General features: G+C 37.7%; 2 protein-coding genes across 3 annotated transcripts in view; one reads left to right on the forward strand and one right to left on the reverse strand.

The window, feature by feature from the left end:
- The window catches only part of LOC137267525 (coatomer subunit beta'-like), a 27,452-nt gene extending 15,651 nt beyond the window's left edge, over window positions 1-11,801 (reverse strand). Inside the window, exons 1-11 of one of the 2 annotated variants that reach the window (XM_067802003.1) lie at window positions 11,679-11,801; window positions 10,549-10,686; window positions 9,739-9,825; window positions 9,077-9,203; window positions 8,574-8,722; window positions 7,983-8,129; window positions 7,714-7,813; window positions 6,781-6,923; window positions 6,179-6,378; window positions 1,500-1,699; window positions 628-734 (exon numbers count right to left, since the gene is read on the reverse strand). In XM_067802003.1, coding sequence (XP_067658104.1) covers window positions 628-734; window positions 1,500-1,699; window positions 6,179-6,378; window positions 6,781-6,923; window positions 7,714-7,813; window positions 7,983-8,129; window positions 8,574-8,722; window positions 9,077-9,203; window positions 9,739-9,825; window positions 10,549-10,686; window positions 11,679-11,681 — 1,401 coding nt within the window. In that variant the 5' untranslated portion in view covers window positions 11,682-11,801. The remainder of the gene's footprint in view (window positions 1-627; window positions 735-1,499; window positions 1,700-6,178; window positions 6,379-6,780; window positions 6,924-7,713; window positions 7,814-7,982; window positions 8,130-8,573; window positions 8,723-9,076; window positions 9,204-9,738; window positions 9,826-10,548; window positions 10,687-11,678) is intronic. The other variant, XM_067802002.1, reaches the window with a different exon arrangement.
- On the forward strand, window positions 11,779-20,173 carry LOC137267528 (transmembrane protein 107-like). Its single transcript, XM_067802007.1, has 4 exons — window positions 11,779-12,173; window positions 17,438-17,505; window positions 18,756-18,856; window positions 19,292-20,173. The coding sequence occupies exons 1-4, from the start codon at window positions 12,090-12,092 to the stop codon at window positions 19,453-19,455; spliced, it is 417 nt and encodes a 138-aa protein (XP_067658108.1). The 5' UTR covers window positions 11,779-12,089; the 3' UTR covers window positions 19,456-20,173.
- Window positions 20,174-26,194: the final 6,021 nt, after the last annotated feature.

Genomic DNA, 26,194 nt, shown 5'->3' on the forward strand with positions numbered 1-26,194 from the left:
TCCAAGATGGTTACCAGTCACCAGTCTAGTTACTATCCATCCTTATGTATGTCTTGACCTCCCTATTCCCGAAATATGGTAAGCATGATGAATATTTAGTGTTCATCAAGTCATGACAACCACCTCAGATAACAAATAAGTAAGTGTGGTTTCACATAGTGTTGAATCAAAATAGGCCTCTAATGTAACATGAACACTTTAAGCACCAGACTACACCACAAAGAAATGAGGTTAACATTGCACTTGAGAATATTTTGCTCATGTGACGAAGTGCATGTGTGTGTATGTTTGGATGCTTGCTTGCACTAGCCCAGACTTAGCTAGTTTTATAGTGCAAGCTCACGGAGATACCATGCTGCAGTTAAGCATGAATACAGTCCTTGTTAAACCCATTAATGCCAAGCATCAGGCAGGGACAAAGAAGTACCATATTTTAACATTTTTGGTATGATACGACCCGGGATCAACCTGCGACATTACGCACACAATCTCTGGGTGGATGCTCTAACCAATACATCATGGAGTCACAAAGAATATAGAAATAATAAGAGCGACTGAAACAATGAACAATACATAGCTCATACAAGTGTTACAATACTTGGAATGAGGAAACAAAAGAGGACTCACATGTCTGGGGGTGATCTCGATTCTTCGAATAAGTTCAGTGCTGTCCCATTCATAGAAGGCCAGACCACTGACAGACCGGACTCCCAACATGCACCCACCAAATATACCTGCCAATAGAGAAACCGCAGAGTTCTTCCTTAAATTTTGTTGTATCAGAGTCAAAGAATTCAAGACCTCAAAACAGTTTTTGCAAGGCCTATGGCTGACAAGTGTACAATATTTCCAGATCTGGCAGATCAGAGAGGAGTGGAGGTTGGAGTGGAGGTTGGAGTGGAGGTTTTATACTATTTTTAACAATATCACAGTGATAGACACCAGGAATGGGCTTCGCTTATTGTACCTGGGTTTTCAGCATGACGGGCACATGCCCACTAGGTTACCTCACTGCCCCTCGCGATGACAAAGACAATGTCAAAATAATTTTTCCTACTGGACCTTTCAAGAAACACATTAAGTTGACTTTGCATGTGTTTGTGACATGATGGGTGAGATATCACCATCTCACGATCAGCTGGTACAAACACTACTCTGGCAGTAGGAATCATACTCCTGTATCTTACGATTATGCAAATATTCATTTTTTAAGAGCATTCATGTACATGAAGACATTAATGAGCAATTGAGACACAATCTTGAATATTCCAGCTATATGGCTGTGATCCATAAATAATCGAACATGGACTAGACAATCCAGTGATCAACAGCATGAGCACTGACGTGCGCAACTGGTAATCGATGCTGTGTGACCATCCAATCCTGTTCGTCGCCACTTACGACATGCATACATGCTTTTGTGGCAAGCATAGGTTGGTAAGGACCTAGTCTACCCCGGATTCACAGGTCTATGAAGACATTCAGGGTCGCATACACACCTTCGGCCCCAAAGTCTGGCTTGAAGGATTTCTGTTCCTTAAAGTTTTTGAAGATCTTGACAGTGGTTCCGCCGTCTCGGATTGCATACACAGAGGAGTCATTGCTCCACACGAACTCCTGGGCTGAGCCGAAACTCTTATTCCTCAGCGCCATGGCGGTATAGATGATGTACTCTCCATCTCCACATACAACAACAAACCTAGGAGGAGAAAGACTGAGTCAGTCAGACACCATAAATTCAAATGTGAATCAACGACACACCTTCAAAAAGGATGAGTCATTCAGGTACATAAAATACAATAAAAAACGCAGAAATAAAGACACATGTGAATCAGTCCTGTACTTAAACTGTAGACATAAATCATCACATATCTGAAACTGAGAAAGATGAAGGTCAGTCGTGTACATACTATGCAGCGAAAGACCTAAAATATGGAGAAACATGTGAGTCAATAATATAGCGACGGTGGAAGACAGGCAAGGCAGTTGTATACTTAAAATGAAAAGGAATCAATCGTATGCCTAAACTGCTGACAACTGTAAGCTATGTACCTAGAATGTGGACAAAGTGCATGAGAGATAGGGAACACCAGTAAAGTCATATACCATATTGTACCTGCAGAGTCTTATAACAAAAAGTAGAGAAGGTGGCATCATATACCTTATGTGTTAACAGAATAAAGCTACTCATATACCTCAGAGTGAGTGAGTTAGTGAGTGAGAATCTAGGGCTGTTGGGGATCTCTTCTGACGACCATGTATTTCTTTGTTCACTGCCAAAAAGATGGGAAGATCTTTCACAATCACAGGACACTGACTATGGAATCCATAAGCTTTGGTTTCCAACAAAGTAATGGTATGTAAACCTTTTTAGCTAATTGTGATACCTCAGGCAACCAGATTAATTGAGTGAGTGAGTGAGTGGGCAAGCAAGCGACTTTAGTTTTATGCTACCTTCAGCAATATTACAATAACATCATGGCACAGGACACCAGAAATGGGCTTCACACATTGTAGGGAATCAAACTCAGGTCTCTGGCGTGACAAGCAAACACTTTTACCACTCAGCTAATCCAGCAAGTTGTAGACAGTATTTTTCAGCCTCGTACTCGACTCAATTGATAAACAAAGCTTTGGTTGTGAATGGGTGCAGATTGTTTATTTCAATATAATATAATACTCTTTATCATGGATGCAGGATAGTGGGAATACTCTAAACTATGTCTGATGTGTTCCATGTAGATATACCATAGTTTCAAGGTATTTGGATCTATCTGAGATAAACCCCAGGCCATTGTGGAACAAAACCACTATTTGGGAATGCCATAAAACCCATAGCATGTCAAAATGACAGGTTTTCGAGCCATATAAGCTATCATCTATCTCATCTTCTGAGTACTGATAGCAATTACTTTGGATATTCTGTAATTTTGCCTGATACCCCAGCAGATCATCACATATCTTGCTTTCAAACCCTGTTCAATAAACACCACAAATCCATTTAGCAACTAGGCCAAGAAGTTTTCTTTTTGTCTACATAGCTGTATTATTGCAGAGCAAAAAGTGTAAACAGAAGGTGACTAACTGAAATCTGGACCTATTGTACAATGAAATCACAACATGATAATTTTTTTAATGTTCATACTTTAACAAATGTTTGGTCTAGGGTTGAACTATCTCAGAGAAGTACAAATTCTAGCAATTGTAAGTCTGGCACCTAACTGCCTTGTCACAAATAGCTGCCATAGCTCCCATGCTTCCATATAGAAGTCCACATCAAAGCATCATAGTGCTTTGATCTGCTGTGAAACAGTTGTGGTGCTATGATCTCTTTTGAAATCTGACCTACCTTCTCTCAGCTGCACATATACACAACAGAACAGTGTGTGAAATAGCTTCCAATTTTGCTAGATAGTCAGGCTAGTTATGCCTCAAAGTTACTAGCCCACTAAATTTTTGACTAGTCTGAAATTTCAATGTAGACCTGGGTTTCATCATAATTTTGCATGATTTAAAAGTGTATTATAACAAGACAAGTCGGATAGAGCGATATATTTAGACAATGACCCCATGAGAATCAACAGCCAGTCAGGCCAGGACTGGAGATGTACTTCTCGACTACATTTTTACTAGCCATGGGCTAAGTGACCTACGGCTATTTTGCACACTGGAACAGAGTGGGCAAGGCAAACCAGTGATTGATAACATGATCAGTGATGCATACAGTGGAGCATCTTAACAACAACTATCTTTATTCAGGTTTACACTTACAACAGGTTGTCAGTTTGTTGTTTAATTCCATGCTCAGCACTACTCGTAAAAATTCAGTCAGGTTTAACAAGTGACTGACATCATGAACATCTGGAAGTCAACGATATGCATATGGTCAGTACGTCAGATGATCTGATCCTGTTAGATGCTTCATGTAAAAGCACAGTAAATGAAAAACAATTCTAACCAAGTTCGTCAAGGATTTCTTTAACAGTTATTGACTACAATTTACAAATACCCTGTTTCAGATTGTAAGTGTGTGCAGCTGTTACATATATCCAGCCTACATCTCAAAAATGGAATCTTTTAAAGACAAACAAAAACCATGACAGAAAACAATTTATTAGCAATCGTCTCCAACTGGGGATAACTTCTGAGATCAGCTTCATAGTGATTGTAACGGCTTGGCACGATTGAACATGGACAACATAATACAGAGAGGTATCTTCAATAAAACGATGAGTCTTATACAAGAAGTAATATCAAACAATCACCATATACTGGTGCAGACAAAGGAGCTAACTCATTATAACACAATAACCTACTGAATTAGTGCTGAAGAATTTTTTACTGACTAGACATATTTCTGAAGAGTTATAAAGGCCAGTGTGTTCCAGATTAAAAACATATATAGAAGTATTGAATCCTTGTCCAATTGTTATACATCCCCATAAGGACAGCATTTAATTTAACTCCTGGCTTTGAAAATTAAAACTCTGGTTTCAATATGCTCCACCAAAAAAAGACTTCTGAGAAGTGTTTCATTTCAGTCAAATCACTTATATTTATCATCTGATAGTCATGATGCTTAAAACCTATATCTATGTAATTGAGTAAATAGTGTATAGTTGCTGATTACATTTCGTGTTATGGAGGTACAACATGTGTGCACAATGTGTACTAACATGTGTTGCAGACATGTCAGTTCTTTATTTCAATATGCAAATTTTAAATTTTTACTTACTGATACTGATACACAAACTGACATCAGTGACATTCACCTAGTCCCACCCATTCAATTATTGACCAATCAGGAATGAGTAGTCTGTTGTGGGTGTGTCCAGTATTGTGGATAAGGAAAACAAACATGGTTAGCCAATGAAAAGCCACCGAGTCAATTGGAATTCATTTATCATTGATCACAATGTATTTTGGTAATTTGAAAAAAAAATCTTCAAATTTACTTATGTAAGGAAATTGTGACATTTAATGCATAGACTGAAAGTAGACATAGTATGTGATCAACTGAAGAGATTAACAATCAGACATGCTAAGCATCCATATTATATATCAAATGGTCAGTACATGCAAATTGCAGCTATGTGAGATGATTGAGTGACATTATGCTGACATCGTAATCATGTTAACACTTTAGGCCGAGCCAGAGCTAGCATTAGGTTCCTCCTCTGGAGAAGCACTGCTGATACCTTCACTGAAAGATTAATCGAATTAACAGAAACTACAGCATTCAAAGATGCACTGAAATGAAGAACCGACTAACAGGATTAGCCCATGCTTGTCATAAGAGGTGACTCTAAACATCGGGTGGTCAGACTTGCTGGTTTGATTGACTCATGTCGTTGTATCCCAATTGTGTAGAATGATGCTCATGCTGTTGGTCACTGGACTGTTTGGTCCAGACTCGATTATTTACAAACTGTTGCCATATAGCTGGACTATTGCTGAGAGTAGGGTAAAACTAATCCCACTTACTTACTCAGAACTTACATACGCCCTTCATTAACATACTAGCCACAAGATGATATAAATACAATTGAGTGTGGACCAGGCACATAATGACTGACAAGATGAGCAACAACCAGTTTACAACTGATCACAACCTCATTACTGAGTCAGAATACTCAATCCAAGTCGTCCCCTCTTATGAATAGGAGCAACAAACGACCTTTTCTGACCTGGAAACCCATAGTTTATTATGATATAGGTTTCACAAGGTTGGGGTAAACTAATTTGTCATTACCATCAAACTGTCTCAGTAGACACTGATGAATGAGATGAGGCGATATATCCTAGGAGATATTCTTACAAAAACATTTGATCACAATGATTTGCTGACTATTGTTACATCATCTGTAACCATGACATCACAATCATGTGACATCATTAATTTCACTAATAATCATTTTTCATACACAAAGCTGGGAAATCAGAATCAGTTCTTTCCACGAACAATTATAAGATATAAAATATTAATGTTCAAAATGCAACTAAATTTACACAATAATGGCGTGAAAATAGGTATCGTCATACGTATCAAATCATGTCATGGGTATAGTCATATGTATCAATTCATGAAACCTTTGTATCTTTGCATCCCTACTGTATATTGTTTACAGTTTAGAGTGGCGAACATGATTTCCCCCAAGTCCTTTTCCCACACACTCACCTTCCATTTGGGTTGTGTTGGATGGTTTGTGGGTAGATTTCACAGCTTCCCATATCCTTCACTGCTAGAGGGAGTCGCTCTCCATCATGGATTTCCTGATCAGAGATGGCTTTGATGTTGGCTTGTTGGACCTCGGCATGTTTAGCCCAGATGATCTTCCCGCTAGCATCCATGGACATTGCTGGCTCCTCCCGCCCAAGCTGGAAGACAAAACAAGGATGTCAAGCACATAGACGTAGAGACAAGTGGACAGGCTGTAATACTGAGGTACACACAGGTATACAGGTTGTCGTATTGTGGTAGACATAGCCAAGTATACATACTGATGTCATACAGGTTGCCATATTGAGGTACATATAAAGATACACTGGGTTCATATAGGTTTGATACTGGTTGTCATATTGAGGTCATATATAGGTAATAAACAGGTCACTATAATGAGGTCACACAGGTAAGATACAGGTTGTCATATTGAGGTCATACAGGTGAGATACAGGCTGTCATATTAAAGTCATACAGGTAAGATACAGGCTGTCATATTGAGGTTGTACAGGTAAGATACAGGTTGTCATATATCAAAGGCAGAACAGAGGCAGACTCACCTTGATGATGATACTGCCTTCATCATATCCAAGGGCAACATTGTTGGAACCCTTCTGACAGCTGATTGTCCAAACCCTCTCAAGTCCATAGTTAAGGGTGCTCTCCAGACGGTAGGTGTTGGCGTGCCAGATTCTCACAGTGCCTGAAATAATCAGTCATGTAAACTTATTCAACACATCAAACTATAAGCAGAGTTCCAGATAAGAATTAGCTCATGCGAGCATTGTACCCACTGGATTATTTTTGATGGGAGCATTAGGAATGTTGAGTGGGTATTTTCATTTTCTGTTACTGATGGCTTTCAAATATGTCAGTATTTTAGTGATTTTACTCAGCTTAGTATATGTCACTGAGTAAGTTTACTAAGCAGGTATGCACTGCTAATGATTTCATAAACTATTTCTATACACATAGTACAACTTGAAAGAAACCAATGTCTTTTTCATTGCGCAAGTTACTTTATAAATCTATTCCACAGGGATATGATTGAAACTTTTTGCGTATCTAACATTTTAAATGTGTAACTGGTACACAACAAATATTTTTAAAGTGTAATTGGAAATTTTTTTATAATTATCAATTAAGCATCTATCTGGGCCTCTGTGTAACCTTAATGATTCAGACCTATTCTGACCTTCTAAGTGTAGTGTATGATGATACTGATGAGTAAGTGAATGTGTAAGGTTTAATGAGGATAAATATCACGGCAGCGTACACCAGGAATGGGCTTTACACACTGTACCCAGGTGGGGAATCAAACCAAGGTCTTTGATGTGAGAGGTGAATGCTTTAACCATTAGGCTACCCTTCAGTCCTCAAATGATCAGGAACGCACAGTATAAATGTATACATGTAAGAGTACAATTTCAATTAATATGCATCTGATGAAGTTGCACGACACTGTGCTGAAGGAGTCAGGAGGCATAACTCACCATCTTCTGAGCCAGTCAGGATGATGGGCAGCTCCGGATGGAAGGAGACGGCAGAGATGTTCTGTGCATGGCCTTCTAATGTCTGCACACACGTCTTGTTCTGAAGATCAGAAGGAACTAATTAAAAAACAACCTACATTTACTTAATATGCACCTGAAAAGACACATACTTACGACAGTTGTGGAGCATTCAATTTAAAGAAGTAACAACATTTCTTTTAACTCAGATACTGGACTAGTCGCTAATGCCACACACTGAAAGTTCGTACCTGGTAATCCCAGATCTTCACAAGTCTGTCGTCAGCTCCAGAGATAAGGTATGGCTTATCTCCCCCGGTGTAGTAATCCAAACAGTTGACCCCCTTTTCGTGACCCTCCAGGGTAAAGTTGGGGTTTGAGGAACCGAGCTGCCACACCTGAAACAGACATGTCACTATGAACACAAGAGACTAACATCAACCAAGTCGCCAAGTTTGACACTCCGATTCAATCTTTTTCAATCAAATGACCCATAACATCGCTGAACCAATCACAACCTGTATTTTTACAGTTGCGTCCTCAAGATTCTCAAGACACAGACACATTATGTTTAAGACATTTGCTTGTTGTCTGATGTCGCTCTCTGCAATATTCCAGTAACATGACGGAGGTCTGTACATAATCGAGTCTATACATAACAATCCAGTGGTCAACAGCATGAGAATCAATCTGCACAACTCCAATATCAAGATGTGTATTACGACTGTGGCGAATAGTCGCCTTTTATGACAAGCCTGGTTAAATGAATACCAGTTGTGACACAGATCTTAACCGGTCTCTTAAAAACAAGTCATGTATGAATCTGTATACTTCCTGCTGACCTTGACTGTTCTGTCAAGGGATGCACTGGCAAACTGGTTGTTGTCCTTTGGGTTGATGACGATCTGCATGACGTAATGGGTGTGTCCCTCAAACACTTGAGTACACACCCACTTCTTGTCCCAGTCCCACAATTTGATCAGCATGTCATCTGAAACCAGAGCACTTTTTGTAAAATACACATCAGGAAATTTTCTGTTTGAAGAAAGCAGCTGATATTAACCCGATACAGGACAATATAGACGACCATACTATTCTCTGTAACAAAACTATATGTGAAAATTGGTAAATGTTACATTTAACCTATAAATGTCACCCTAGTCACTGAGCCTGACCGCCCAATCCTGCTTTTCCATCTCTTTCAACAAGCATGGTTTGCTGAAGACCAATTTGAACTTAGATCTTCAAGGGCATAATGCATTATGGACTATGTGAAGGTGAATTATACAACCTGTATGCCAGTTTTCAGTGATCAATGTCCAGACATATACACATGCATACTGACCACTGCTAGTGAGGATGTAGGGCTGTGTGGGGTGGACTGCTATGGCACGGAGGTAGTCAGAGTGGGCTTCAAACTGGTGCACTCTCTCCAGGGTGTTGTAGTTGAACACGCGGATGTGCATGTCATCCTAAGGAACAAAACAATAAAAATCAAAAAATTTTAGAACAACATATTTGTGGACTAATTTTGTTTAATGCTTTAATAAAATCAACTGTTGGTTGACCCGATGAAGGGGTCTGTAATGATTCCAAAACATTATTTTGGAAAAAATTAAAGACTATTAGTCCATAAAAATATCTTGGTCATCTTCAACAACTTTAAAATAATTTGTTGTAGAGCAAAGCTTGCTTGCTCAGTGATCTAGATGAGATGTCAGGTAAAAGTGGGACATAAGCTTCTTCCTAAGGCGCACTGATATCGGTTATCTCCCTCTCAAATGGGAGATTGCTCCACGGATTTGGCTGTCATCTATTTGTAAGTATAGTAGGCTAATGTTTAACATATGCATTATAATTAAAGTTAGTATTAACTCAAAGAAATGATAGGTGTGGGGAAATGTGGGGAAATGTAAGCAGCCACAGTAAGCAAGCAAAATGTCAACAACCATTCAATATTATCAGATCAACAAAGACTGATGATCAGATTATACTACTGATACTTACAGAACCAGTAATGACCCAGTTCTTCCTGGCCACAAACCTGGCTGTCCTGACTGGCAGATCACAGACTTCAAATGATTTGATAAGTTGCTGAAAGTAAACAAGTTTTGAATTACTCAGTATCCATTAATATACATAATCTTCAAACAATGTGTGATGTGTCTGAAGAAGAATAATCTAATGTGGTCAACATTCTTTTGATGAATGTGTAGGTGGATAATCATCGAAGTGTGTGAGTGAGTTTAGTCTTATGCTGTTCTCGGCACTTTATCAGCAATATCACAACAGGAGACCCCAGAAATGGGCTTCACCATGTAATATGATAGCAAAACATAATGCACATAGCACTGTGAGTGCCACATAAACAGCCTTTCATGCAACATGTGTAAGGAATCAAACCTGGGTTTTGGGCTTAACGAGCGAACACTTTAACCAATAGGCTAATAGGCGGTGATTGCAGTTCTCTGTTTCAACATTGTCTAGCAGCCAGATTTCAAGTCACAACCAATATGTGCTGGAACTAATAGTGCAGTATTACATAAGAATAATTCATATTATTCATGTGTACCTTTGGTATCCATAAACTATACATGTTTTGATTATAGGGTCACTATTAACATGTCAGAATACACAATCGAGACATACCACAACTTAAACTGAGTACCACTGGCTTAAACTCAGCAGTCTTTGGCATATTTGATGACATTTGTTGAGTATGGTACGTCTGAGAAGAAGTCTTGATGAATAACTGACTATAAACTACTTTTACTCATTTCAATGTCTTCCTCATGACAGTCAGACTATTTAACATACCTGTGACTCATAATTCCAAACATGAACATTTCCATTGTATAAGCTTGCCAACATCCACTGCTCTGAAGGGTGAAGGTCAACACATTTCACCCGATCAGATCGAGCAGACAACTTCCGCTTGATGTCAAGACGCAAAGGCTAAAATGTAATGTTAATATTTTTGGTTATAACAATAAATGATCATGATACATTGTTCTGGCTGTAAGAATGCACTGATTTGGGTTTGATGTGCATTAAAAAAAACCCACATAAGTGCAAATTTTCCATTTAAAGCCACATAATCCCCATGTGTAGGGTCGTAGAACCTTTGACTTTCAAGCAGTTTGTAAGCAATGCATATCATTACTACAATAAAAGGCACAGGGGTAAAAGTACCCCAGGCCAACCAATGCAATTCCTGTTAGTAGGAATACAAACAATGAATGACTGTATTCATTTCTGCTTTGAGATTATTACTGTAATTTACTGAGTCTAGAAGTAACTGATCTTCATTCAACAGTCCACAAGTATCATTTTGTCATGACACACTGCACATCTAGTAATGCATCCATGTCAACATATACACGCCACAGTTGTAACATTTAGAGCAAGTTCAAACACAAACCTGCATATTTCATAATTGTCATATTTGTCAATTTTGTTGAAGACAATACATGAAATGGCAGCCCATGGACTTATAAGTTTGAAGACAGAAAAAGATGTGATCGGGGACCATAGGTACAGGTTGGTTGCTCATATCACGTTCAGTTGTAACGCTATCGTGGTGAATTTTGAGCTCAGGGTAATGTATCAATGATGACAGTCTGGATGTGATCAGAAGACGAATTACAAAAAAACGATTGAATTATGGGTAGTTTTACCCTACAAGCCAATGAAAATGACGTGGAAAATTTACTGAATGCTCAGAGTATTAGAAAAATGATCTCAATAATACACTTATCAGGAAGACAAAACTATCACGATTCATGTTACTGTTATTTCCTAGAGTGTATACAAACTACCGGCACGTCCGAAACAGCTGCAACAGACTACAAATAATAACGATACTTACCATAACGTTACTTTAGTTAGTACAAGTACAAATCAATCTGTAAATTGTGATTATATACCACTGTATAATCTTATCTTACCATGCTTCTGTCAAACGTATCTACTTATAACCTGCAGAGCTGGATCAGAATACGTGGCTGACAATCTGCGCATGAGCGAGCGGAAACGCATGTGCTTCTCGCAGAATCTCGTTAAACGAGAACACAACAGTAATGGCCGCCAAATTTTCCGTGCATGCACAGACACCTTTACCCTTGATTCTACACATGAAAATGCTGAAACCGAAATACGAAGTTTGATTACGCCATGTGCATATAAGGGGACAGTTATACGTAACTGATTGCAAAGCTTCTTTTTTAATGAAGTTGTGTTGGCATTTCTTCCCAGTATTCGACTTGTTGCCAAGGAAGCTTTCAGTTAGATGATTTCGTGGATTCATGCTGAGCACATAAGAAACTTCTCCGCTTTGAAAAGCTTCAACAACAACAATAATGAGGGTGTCTGGTCTGGTTCCAGCACGTTTTCTAACTCTTATTGCTCATCTGATCATTGTCATCGTCATATTTTGGTCTAAAGTAAGTATATGAGAACTAACCTTTTTCTGAATTCGATCATACACATGTAAATGTACTTGAATAAGTGAAGACGTAACAGGATACATTTTGGCAGATCTACCAGAGTGTGAAACACCCAAAACTTTCAGCCAGACCACAGGGCTGGTTAAATGTAAGATGTTAACTTCAATGTGAAAATTGCCAGCCTTGACCAAATTTACCTGCCCACAAAATACACAATCCTCGCGAAACCAGATGAATTTATACAACATCAGTTATTAATTGGGTAACAATTACAGCAGTCAGTAAACACAATTTCCATTGTCAGAAACATCATCGTCAAAAGCGGCGTCTTCCATTTACATGAGTGTCAACATTCAATCAATGAAGTGCCACCACTCAGTTTTCAAACGGTTCATAGATTTAAAATTCTGACACGGCTTCATCGCTGAGATAGTTAAGTGACTTCACTTGACATGTAAACATTGCAGACATTTCACACTGAGGTTTGCATGTTATATTTAAGATATTCTTACATTTGATAATTGATATGCTTTCACGAAAAGGATGCAAGCATAAGTTGCAATGTGTTTACAATATTTCGAAAATGACACTTTACTGTGGAAGCTTCACTTGAAACATTTTGTCAGAGCTTGATCTGAGGGAATTCCTGCTGTTAATTAGGCTGCCCGATGACATCACATGACTCGATATAACGCGAGAACCGACAAACAGAATGACCATTTGAAGATCATCATTCAAAAACAGGTTACTTGACTATAATTTACTTATGTATACTCAGATCTCATTGTATCTCGGCGCTCATGGTATTGCAGCAAATAGTATTTCTGGTTTTCCACTCAAGACACTACTCTTGGCGATGATTTGCAAATGTAAATCACCACCCAGACATCAGTTGCTTGCTTACAATTAACAGTAATAGAAGTGATGTTATAAACTGCATTTAACTTTCAGTGAATACCAAAAGGTTGTGGTTCAAATTAGGACACCAAACGTAAAATGATCCCTGTTCAATGAAACTGATTTTGCACACTCTGGCAAACTAGAAATTTAGAAAGAATTTTATAATAATGTTGTACACATAATTATTTATTCATATTATTAATATTGTATTATGTGACGTAATATTTTGCACTGAAATATAGTTGAAATCATGCCTAGAATATATAGTTAAACAATATGAGACATATTAAGAAAATCATGAAAACCATGATGAAATTGAGCTATTTATTATGATAATAAATTTTCTGAAATATTCTTTTTGTCTTTTTTGTTCAAATATTTTAATGATTTGGACCCCAGGAGTTGTTCACACGTATCAGATGGGAACAGGTCAAAATGGCCACACGACAAAATGGCCACACTGACCCTAGTCAAAATGGTCACACAGAAAAGTCAAAATGGCCATACATTGTTTTATTAGTTTTTAATGCTCATGACATTTGTATTATTTGATATCAAAGTGTGAAAATGACAAAAGAAGCTGTATCACACAAAAAAAACGGTGTTTATTATTGAGGTACTTTCCTAACTGATACTTTGAGACTGAGGTGGATGAGAAGTTCACCCTTATCGAGACTGGCTCACAGATGGAGTCTGCTGGAGAAACCTATGTCCAAAAGGTACTCTAGCAATGTTTTCTTATCTACCACTTGTAGATGTTTAATTAAAACATTGCAATGTTTTCTTTCTTAAATCTTGGAGATGTTTAATTAATCTCTCAATGTTTTCCTCCTTGATACTTAGAGGTGTTATTTCAAGACCCTTTAATCATTTGATAACAATACAATAAGTAAGCAACTTATTTACTTGACTCAGTTGACTCAACTCAGTGTCATGATACATTACTATATAATCCTGGACAGATATGAACACAGTGTTGGCTCAAGAGAGGGTTTTGGAGTGTTTTGACTCAACAAATTCAGTGAGGACCCCCTCTATTTTACATCTGCACATCTATTTAACATTGGAGGGGGTCCAGAAACATTATTTTCATCAATTTGGACCCACTCAAAATTTCACCCAAATCTAACACTGTGAACATGATATCACTTACCTCTATCATGGCTGTAATGTGTGTTACGTGTACCAAGATCGTCAGGAAAAACCAACATGCAAATGCATTTGCATGTGATGAAGTGTCTTGCAACTGTAATTCATGACTAAGGCGGTTGGTATCTTCCCAAATGTCAGATGCGTCAACTGTCAGACAGGTAATTATCAGATTAGTCATGTTTGGTTAGTCAAGCTTTAGTTACCTGTTTACCTTTCAGTTAAATGGAACGGACCACAACAACAAAAACTTAGTAAGTCCCAGGGAAGTTTTGATAGCCTTTGCTCTTTTATTATTTACATATCAAATTATCAGATGTAAAATATGGTGATTTGATGATTTTACATCACAATCTTTATAAGTAATGTAAGCACCAACTTTGAAAAATGTTAATTACATATCTTGTTAAGAAATGTAAGTACCAACTTTATTATTTAACAAAAGTATAGCACTATTTACTATTTACATATATGTCAGTCAGTACAGAGTATTGTATCCAATAATTATAGCACTATGCACTATTTACATATCAATCGCAGTCACCGTCACAGTTCAATAGTTTTAGTCAAGTTTCAAGCATCCAGGAATTCAATGGATGTGAGTGGAACATTTCCCTCTGCATGTCTTGATGATACATCTTCAGTGTGTGGTCTGGCCTCTGGTCTTATTCTTGGAGTATGTGAACCCATCAAGAAATACTTGCTGGGTTTTATCTCTGAGACTGAATAAATTCCACTCTGTATATGCCAGCCATAGCAGCGATATCGTACAGACTTTAGAGTTCATGTTATATATCACATGTGAGATTCAGCTTGAGTTGCGGAGAACTTTAAACCACTTAGTCAAGTATATACAAAACAGTTAAAGCTTATTTAATAATGTCTACTGCATTCTGCATACTTCCTGAATTCACTTAGTTGAACAAACTACTACAAAATCACATGTCTCTCCACATACTGATCAAAAGCAGTGGCAACAACTACAAAAACGAAAGAGTTTAATCTGTTTCAGTTAACAAACGAGCAGAATATTGCTGAGTGCGGCGTAAAACTAAACTCATTCACTAACAAACTTGAGTAGCTGGGATCGACCTACTCACCCAGCTCAGAGTTTGGAGCAGTTTATTAATTAGTAGGTAAGGCCAGGCAGTTACACTGGTCACATTTGACTGATTGGTCTAATGATTGGAACGTCTGATGCTTGGGAGTGAACCAGGCGGTTTGTTAATTACTGTTTAGCATGTGATTACATCCATAATTATGATGCCTCGTTAACTAATTAAGCCTTAATTGATTGATTCATTGTTCATCGCTGTGTTTATTGTAATTGTTCTTATACAATCATGTGGAAGGTAAGTATAAATAAATAATAAGTAATGCTGGACATGAATATAGAACATGCTCATATATATTTGTTAATTCACTAGAATTAAAATGGTTTCACGAATGACATGTAAAAATAAACAGTAAAAAGGTGTTTGTACTTGAAAAACATACATATATATATTTGTTCTTTGTTGAAAATGATTTAATGATACATGTGTAATTAGCATCAAGTTTTGCCTGATATAACTTCTTATGTCTCTTTTTATAAATAAGTATAAAAAATGATATAATAATGGATGGCCATTTTCACTTTTTGGTGTGGCCATTTTGACTAGGGGTTTGTAGCCATTTTGACATCTTTGTGGCCATTTTGACTTGGAAGATTTGTGGCCATGTTGACTTGTGGCCAGTTTGACTAGGACCCATATCAGATGATGTCTGAAAATTGTTGTGTTTGGTAAGAACAGTCATTGTGACAAGTGCCAGCATTTGACTCATCTGTCATACTGCAGTGACATAACTTGTGTGGGGCGACATAGTGAATTTCTGTTTCCTAAGTGCATGAATTCTGCTTAGTGACTTTTGAACCAATTTGACTGATTTGTGATGTTTGGAAACACTCGTTTTCTGTTGAAATAACAAGAATGTGTGTATAATTATGCAAACAGAAATGCTGAACATTTGTACATTCATATTTTGGAAGTGTGGTGATTTCCCTGGATAAAATTTCATAATGGATACACAGTTTTGTGCACCTGGGATTATGAATATATCTAGGGTGAGCAAAACAATTTCATCTTCTGCCCTATTTTGCCTTTCAATCTGAGTTTTAGAGTTTACTGCAATACAATGAGCTCTCTCCTTTGGTAAAGATTCGTCCGTCTAATGGCTCTCGCTGAAACACTATCACAGTTAAAATAATAATTTTTTCACAAATGTGTTGATTAAATGTCATGTTAATCGGATTTCATAATAAAATGGGCCGTATTAGTTCCCAATTTTATTGACGAATACGGCTATTCCAAGTACCACGATACGAGGTCTCAGTCTACGATATTTTTACAAATGAATTAATAATGATTTATTACCCTGAAATATTGTGAATATCTTCATATACATGCTTAAATTTTAACCCGACCACAGTTTAGGAAAGATAGCCCATCCCAGCGTCAGACGAGTGAATTTTGTGGAGGACAGTTTAAAAAATATCTTGTCCGTCCTCATGTCGGGTTAGTTTCAGCAAACCAAAGACATATATAGTTATAACCTTTTTGAATATTGCAAGTGGATACTAGAATAATCAAACAGATAAACATGTAGCAAACGAAATCGATGAAATATGTTTGCTATAAGAAGAGTTCTCTCCCTAAGCTTCTTGACAACAAGTTTAGTAAGATTACACGATGCCAAGTTTTAGTGAGGAAGTGGAGGACAGGCTAGATTTCTTTCCTACACTGCTGACTGTCAGGCAGACAGGTATTTTGAACACTGGACCAACCCTAGATTACTAAAACACTCACAGAACTTAACAAGGCCCTTAACGGGCAAGAGCAAGATTGAAGTGAACAGTAAAGCTTATTGTGGTATGGTGTGCCTACATGGATACAGTTCAACCTGCTGATCACTTGTGAATGAAAACTCATAATGATAGGGAAATAGATGTTATTCAGCATCAAACATGATCTAATGGTAAGGTATCTAATACTCAACAGTTCCTTTGAACTTGCATTCCTTTTATTCTGTGTCATCAGCGATTCACATAGTACAGAAGTTTTGTCAATGCAGATAATTTTACATTTAATAGAATGTTCATATTAACAAGATTTAACCACCAAGTGCCATGTGATCATTTTCAGTATTATTTTTTTCATGAATGTTTTAAACAGGATGAAAATGTCAAGATGTGTCTTCCTGAGTCCTATACACAAGCACAATATGATTTCAAGGATACACAGTGAGTACATGACCTCTGAAACACTACCAGGTTCATTTCTTTATTAAGTGTATTTGATAAGTATAAATGAAATTTACTGTGAAATATGTTTGTATGTTTTCACCATGATTACATACAGCAATATACCTGCCATATGACTGTGATCTGTCTGGAGCAGACAATCCAGATCTTCATGGGTTATGAAACATATGCATGATATAGTAATCAGGACGCACACTTGATGAAGTGTGAAACAAACAAATAAATGGAACAGCACTCATATAGTGTTTTCTTACTGCTGTGTCATCATATGTCATAACCACTATAGCCTTTGTGCATTTGTACTTGCTACATGGTGTCAGCGGAGAACTTCGATGGAGACAGTTGTCTAATGTTAAAGGTACTGCAAGGCCTAGTAGAATGTCAGGTATTTAAGTGGGTGGCTAAGTTGTGTCCCATTCTCGCTTTAGTGTCAGGGTGTTTCCCAATCTTTGACAAGTTCATTACCATCCTGGTAACATTTCTGCCACCAGTGTTAACAAGATTCTGTAACCAAATGCATAAAATTTCCCAGTGACCCCAAAGAGGATACATTTATTATTTTGAGAAAGTCTTTGGGCATTTTGTTTTTGCCATTGTACTTTTTATAGTGAATTGGGAAAGAGCTTTTCAATCAATTTTCCATTTCCCAAATGTATTCATATTTGTTTGTTAAGTGAGATTGTATTAAGAATGTAGACTAACACAAAATCACCCTACTTTCCCCTTGCATTATAACTGTACCAATTATACTAAACTTGAAATGAAATAGAAGCTCAAATTCACAAATTTACCTTGGGGGTAGAGTTTTGGCATCAAGGCAAATTTTGTGGAAAAAAACCAGTGAGGCAGTGAGAGTTCAGCTCCATGCACATGATCCATGGTAATGTTGGTTGTGGCCAAGTAACACTGTGAGGAGTAGTGACAGGTGGTAGTGATAGTATGGAGAGTTCCATGAAGGACTGTCACTGTACGGAGTTTGCATAAATTGTTGGATAAACTCCTTAATAATTACAGACTCCACATATTTGTCAAATGTAGTATCTGATACTACAGATTGTTACTATTTCCTACGAATTGTTATTTCTTTTTCATGAAAATACTTCATGTTTCTAATATGTCTATGATGACTTGATGACTTGATGACTGGATCCATGATGATTGCACAATACTCTTCACTGTTGACTGTTGTTGTTTTTAACTTAATATTGTTCATGTTTTCTGTTTAACAGGCTGATCATTGGCTTGTCGGTCACTCTTGGGTTGTTCGCAATTGAACTGATTGGTTTTATTGGAGGAATCACAATGTTCATGCCATTCCAGAGTCTACTGTGTATCCTTTGTTTTGGTTTTGATGTTTTCCCCGCTACTGAACATGCTAACTTCAGATATCATGAATATGTTGGTCTGAAGGTTTGCTTTATAAATGCTAGTTAGTTCAGTGGTCTTAGCCCAGAGACTTGTCTGTTTACCCAAGTTACCATATTCACACAAGAGAGTTTTTACCAAATTAAGGGTAGAGAATCTCACTAAGGTGCTGTTTGTAAGGCCATGGTAACCATGGTAACACATCACAATCGTCTGCATAGCATGGTGATGCAATTGTCCCTGGCAATATTGTTTGATCTTAATAAAAGTGATATCTCCTGTTGAAGCAAGTTTCTATATGATGAATTCTGATATCCATATTTATTATTATTAGAAACAATGGTGTAGGTCATGTCTGTTTTCACTATGAAGGTTGTTGTTCCTTGACTGCTATGTCCAGCAACGTGTGCTCACTGCGGAGCTGCTGTGGCATTGTCTTACTTCCTTTTTGATGCCTGGCCATGTGACTGGTACTGGTACATCTTTGGATTCTGCAGTGCATTCCCGGGATTGACAGAAATCATTACCATCATCGGTGTGTTAGCATTTAAAAAAGGATACTGAGCACCAGCACAAATACTGTCAAGTTATTTTTGCCTTTCAAGAGTATGTGTAGTGAATATCAGTTCTTTGTTGGGTTCCTACATGGCGTGTACAGACCAGGGAAGTATTTACTAAAGTGTATACTACACAGACTATGTAGCTTCTTATCATAGGATAGACCAGGTATTAAACTCTTTTTACACAAATCTGTTTTAGATAAAGTTTTGAATTCTTGTATATTAGCTTTAGCTTCAACTGATTATGAATTTCTTAAATTCTTATAGTACAGTTTGATATTCATTTACATGTACGTGTTGTGAGATGTGGAAAAAGGAATCTAAATTAAGAGGACATGTTATATTTCTCCATGAGAGACATATCACATTATAGGTGGTTTACTGCCTTATCCGGTTTGATTGCATACATTATGTTTTAATACTGCATAATTTCATATTTAATTTAGGTATAAATCAAGAGATTTGAAAGTTGTGATATTGGACAAATTTGTGCCTTTAAATAATTTAGACGTTTTTTTGAATGTTTTGCAAAGTTTTTAAGTTAAAACTTATAAAACTGCCTTGTGTACTTATAACAAGTGTACTTACATGCCCGTCCATAAAATGTTGATCAATATTCAATGTGCTACATTTTGGTGTCTTGACTATTTATATCACTACAGAAACTTATCCTGATGTTTGTATGCTTTGAAAGGAAAATAAAATATTTTTTATGAATTTTAGATTTTTTTAGGTTGTACATTTTACTGTGCCTGCAACTGTCAGATCCAAGATGAGATATGTGGCATTAAATGCTGCAAAGAAGATTATTGTACGAGTCTAGTGACATGGATGTGTGCAAGCAGTGTGTATGGGTGTACTACCCCACTGTAAGATGGTTTTACATAATTAACCTTCTTAGATACCATCCCACAATAACCTGTGAAGATCCAAGTTAGAATTGATGCTAACCCATGCTTGTTATAAGAGGCGACTAAGAGTCGGATGGTCAGGCTTGCTGACTTCGTTGACATTTACCACGGTGTCCAAATTGAGTAGATTGATGCTCACACATCCAATCCATGTTAGATTATTTACAAGATCGCTGCCATATAGCTAGAATATTGCAGAGTACAGCATATTAAAACTGAACTCGCTTGCCATCCCACAATCAAGGCATATGTCATTGAGACATAGTATACAAGTAGTCCTTGTTTTATTCTCCTTACCAAGCTCCACACATGGTTCATATTCTAGTACCATTTAGAAGCTGGTATGATGAACAGGAATGGTTTTTATGGATAGACAACTTCTTTATTGCTATAGATGTTTCGGTCGAGACATTGTTAGTTCGATCACTTGCTTGATAATGGACTCTGCATCTACACCGAAGCATTGCATCCATTCCATTCTCTACCCATTAGAAATCATTGCTTATCCCACAGGGTATTTGGAAATGCTGTGATCTAGTATTACTGACTCCATTGTTGGAACCACCTATGGTTGTAGTTAAGATAGAGTGTCTTGTCCATGTGGGTTTAAGTCTGAAAATGCTCACTGTCCCAACAGCTCTTCGTTGTAAGATTGTTTGGAAAAGTGGACAGACTGTAGGCGATGATTATGTACGGAGGTTTTCTTTTGTAAATATTAGGACATAAGCTCAGGTGGCAGGTAATGCTTTCCATTTATACTGTTTTGTCAACATTGGAAAAAGAAATAAAATTCAAAGCATATGAAAGCATAATAGTTGCTAGGCAATTATATTCATTTATATGCAGTCCTCTATTAAAAACACCAAGGATAATATGAATCAAGTAAATGTTCATGCTTTAGCAACATACACATATTTTGGTCATGAAGTTAGCACTTTATATGGCAAAAACTTTATTTGTGACCATTTATACTTACTTACTTTGACATATCTTTTTTTACTTAATCTTGGTGATTGAGTGAAGATAATCTTACATGGACTGTCAGAATTATTTTTTTTATCACAGCAGAAATATCAGAGAAATTGTACATTTTTTCATTGATCTTTGAAGGGCATTTAGAAGTGCAAAGATTAAGAAAAGACACATTTATGGATGTCAGGTTCTTTATTGTGGATAACACGATGTTTTGGAGCATATGCTTGCTCCTTCATCAGGTGAATAGTAGACAGTACAAAACGGGGTATATATACAGAGGCACTACAAAGAAAACAACTCAAAACCAAGCTCACCATAGACAGCATCATCAACCCCACCTCCAGCTGCTTTGAAACCTCCCACTTCACCTTCAGTGACAAGTTCTACAAACTGATTCACAGGTTCCCTTATGTCTCCCTTCATCACAGATATCTTCATGACATCCTTCAAAGAATCAGCCATTCCAACCTCTCTGCTGGAACTGCAAAGTTGACATCTTCACCACCATCGCTCACTATAATGACCCTGACCACCTGCTACAACATCTCAGTGCCTAGAATCAAGTTCACCATGGAAACAGTGACCGACCAACTCCCCATCCTAGATGTCTCCCTGCAATTCACTGACCATGGGGTTAAGACCACCGTCTACTGCAAGCCCACACACACAGACCTGTACATCCACTACAACTCCTGTCATTACCCCAAGTCATCATAAGCCATCGTAGCTACCCTCACCAGATGTGCCAAATCCATCTGCCCTCAGCCTTGAACTACATCTAAAGGACACATTCATGTCTCTCAACGGATACCCTGTGGACCTTGACACCAAGACCATCAAAAAGACCTTCAACACTACAGAGACCATCCCCAAGCCTGCACCATCCCCCATCAGAGTTACTATTCCCTACATTGGACCCATCAGCGACAGGATCTCCCACCTTATCAAGAGTCAAGCCAGCACAGACGTCACCTTTTCAAGTTGCAAGGCCTTCAAAATCTTCTCTGAGCTAATGCCAGAGGATTCAGCAAGAGGATGCATCTACCAGATTCTGTGTAGTTGTGGACAAATGTACATCAAGGAAACGTTGCAACCTATCAACACAAGACTCAAGGAACACCATGCCTCCATCAAGGAGCTCAACCAGAAGTCTGCCATATCAGAAGATGTCTTCAAGAACAAGGACCATACCATTAATGGGAAGCCACCCATGTCTTATCCACCACCACCAACAACTGGTGCCAAGGGAATCTTCAGGGAGCCATAGACACACGGAGACAACAGCCAGCCATCAACCGTGATGAAGGAACCCACTTACCATGTGCTCAGGGCCCAATCATTTAAATACACTTCCCATCCTGTGTTCTTCCCCCTCCTTGTTCTTATTGTGCTTACTGGCCTCCACACTATTTTTGGTATTCTCTACCACAACATTACTAGGATATTTTAGTGTATCAGTGGCCTCCTCATGTTGTTTTTTTTTGTATCATTGTATTCTTTACCCCATCATTACCATGCTATTTTAGTGCATTACTGGCCTCATCATGTTGTTTTAGTGTATCACTGGCCTCTTCTTATTTGTGTTGTATTCCATCAAGCCATTTACCATGTTGTTTTAGTACATTACTTGGCTCATGTCGGTAATCATTGTTAAGCATCTTCATCATTGTTAAGCATGTTTTCTTTGTAGTGTCTCTGCATATATACCCCCTTTGGTACTGCCTAGTATTAACCTGATGAAGAGGCATGCATACACTCCGAAACCTCGTGTTATGCATAATAAAGAAGTTGACATCCATAAATCTGTCTTTTCTTCCATTTAATTAGTTTCCATAGTTATTCCAAGACCTGAAGCCTGTCCCATCCATTTGAGCTTACAGTAGGTAAGTTAAGCAGTGTCAGCATTTGACAGTTAGTGAAAACCTGCATCAGTGAGTGAGTGGGATGGGGTTTTCATTGCCTTTAGAAATATTCCAACAATATCATGGCAAAGGACAACAGAAATGGGCTTCACACACAGTACCCATGTGGGGAACCTACGTCTTCAGCATCAGTATATTACAGTATATAATGTGACAAGGCCTCACTAACGTTATTAAGATATCATATTATACAGACATTTTATGAAGACTGACTCAAAATTCATCCAACAAGACAATCAAGGGCGCATACCTCTGTTCTGGGATGTATAACAGCACAAAGTTGACATGAAATTCACTGTTTTATTCAACAGAATCATCTACAGAAACAAAGGATGTAAAAATATATACTCATTTCTTTCTGTATGAAATAAAGTTGATGAAAAATGAGTGATACCATCTCCACTTAAGTTGGTTTACAATCATTTTCACATTCATTTAATGCAGAAAACTGCTCGGTATTCAAAATCTCTATTCAGCATTGTACATTTTGTAATTGAGTTGTATTTTATTCCTCTGCTTTTTAGCAATATTTGATAAATTTAGTGTGTTACCAGCATATGCCATAAGCATATTATCAACTTTGAGTTTGCTTCTATACAAGTGGTTATTAATTATCGGTCAGGACTTGCCTGAGACCGCAGCTAGTTACTTTCATGCTTGTAGTCTAATCACTTTGTTTGCAGTCAGAGTAAAACGACACTACAAAAATGCCCTGTTTGACAAAGATATGTTTGTATATTATGATACCTTTGATTTCAAAGGGTAGGTTAACCTCAATTCAGCTGAGAGTGAGCTGGGACAGTATTCCAGCTATATCACGGCTGACAGGTTTTTGGAGCACTAAAGGGACACAACCAACTGCAGTGTCTCAGGTAAGTGCCAATGCTCCCTGCAATTCAACTGAGGAAACAGTTTATGTTCTGCATCATGTCAGCATTAATTTTCACAAGGAAAATGTCTCACTTTGAACAAATACCAACAGATCTGCTTGCAGTTTGTAAGTTACATTTCTAAGTAACATTTTGAAATTTGAATGTTTTCATGCTATAAATCACAAAGTTTTCAAGAAATATCAAGATGACTTTTCTTGTTAAAGCAATTTGTCATGGACATGAGAGTAATCCTGGGAAAATTGTCACACAGGTTATGTGGAAGTTACCACACAGCACCTGTGCAGGCTGTTGCAAATGTATGCATGTATCCCCCAAATTTTTCATATTGATTCAAAGCATGTAATCCACAAAAAGATTCACAATGGAAATATCATAGATTAATACATGTACTTGACAAACTAAGGGAAAATCATAGTCACCAAAAATGTTTATACACCAACAAGGCTATTGCTTTCATCATGGACATATGACTGTCGCTTATCAATAAAAGTCATTTTTTACAAAAACAACCAATCACTTAGGCTGGTGATTGGTCCATTGTCCATCTATACCATAACACTACTTCATTACTATACAAATAATGCCACCACTATTATACTGGGACTAGGAATACATGATTACAGGAATGAAAATGTCTGGATATAAAGCATGGTGGAATTCCACTCTATGTCATTCCTGTGGTTAGTTCACACTGACCGACTGCCGTAACTTCAAGGGTTGGTATCACCCTCATTCCTCTATTGCCATTAATACATGCAGTCTCCTTACAGTTGAGTTCAGGAATGGCAATTTTCCATGGATCCGCAGATATCCAAAGATTTTATTTCAAACTGATAAATTTTGTGAATATCTGAACCCCCATTCAATGACACAATAATAAGTTTTGAGCTGAACACTGATTTTCCTGTTGCCATCTCCTTGAGTTGCTAAAAATAACCAATCAAACATAGGTCTGTCTTCAAGAAAATGGTGGTTCCTCTGCCAAATATACACTACTTTTTCATGCAATGAATGCTGCAATTTTGCTGTTATGTACTCGCCACACTGCTGCAGCACAACAGAGTCTTACATTGCTTTTAACAATATTCAAGCAATATCATGGAGAGAGGCACCAGAAATGGGTTTCACACAATGTACTCATGTGGGGAATTGAACAAGATTAGAAGGATAGAAGAACACGTTTTACACTTACTTCATGGTTTGTCACCCTAACATGGGGGGAAAGCTGAAAGTGCAGCTGTCAGATGTTAACAACTTTGATGAAAAGCCTGCACGGCATGGTGCTCATGACCATCAGACTGAATCTAGGTGAAAGAAGGTTCAAACCAACAATCACAGAATCAACTCTACAGTTCAACATAGGACTGATTAGGGGTTTTCACAAATATCGTGCAAGGACTTTGCCTGGTTTGACTTCCATGACTTGCATGCTCAGTTCTATACTCGAGTCATAAATAAACACTGATAAGGCCATATTTGTTCATGGGTGGCAGAGGAATCCCTGACGTACTTCCAAAAAGCACAAACACATATCAAAACACTTCTCTATGTGATAAGATTACATACTGGTGGTGATAAACTACTGAAAGAGCTAACAATAGTGCAATGTTTCTGTCATGTTAACTGTAAGTATGGCTTAACATAACAGAAAATAGGAATGTTCAGCTTATTGGTTTGCAAACAATTTCATGGCAAATGGTTGGTTGGTTTGTTTTACGCCACACTCAGCAATATTCCACCTATATGGCAGCAGTCTGTAAATCATTGAATCTGCACCAGACAATCCAGTGATCAACAGCATGAGCATCAATCTATGCAATTTGGATATGATGATGTGTCAAGCAAGTCTGATTATGCAAAAACAGATGAATCTTTAGATATTGTTTGATATGCATGATCTGTCAGTTTTGCAAACAATGAACACACATAATCACAAGAGCCCCTTTGTCCCATTAGAAATAGCAAATATAACCACCACAGAAAACCATCTCATCCAATCGGTACTCATTCACTGCTGAAGCATATTTTGGACAGAAGCATTC

The sequence above is a fragment of the Haliotis asinina genome, chromosome 16 (genome assembly GCF_037392515.1).
Source record: "Haliotis asinina isolate JCU_RB_2024 chromosome 16, JCU_Hal_asi_v2, whole genome shotgun sequence".
In the NCBI taxonomy this organism is placed as follows: Eukaryota; Metazoa; Mollusca; class Gastropoda; order Lepetellida; family Haliotidae; genus Haliotis; species Haliotis asinina.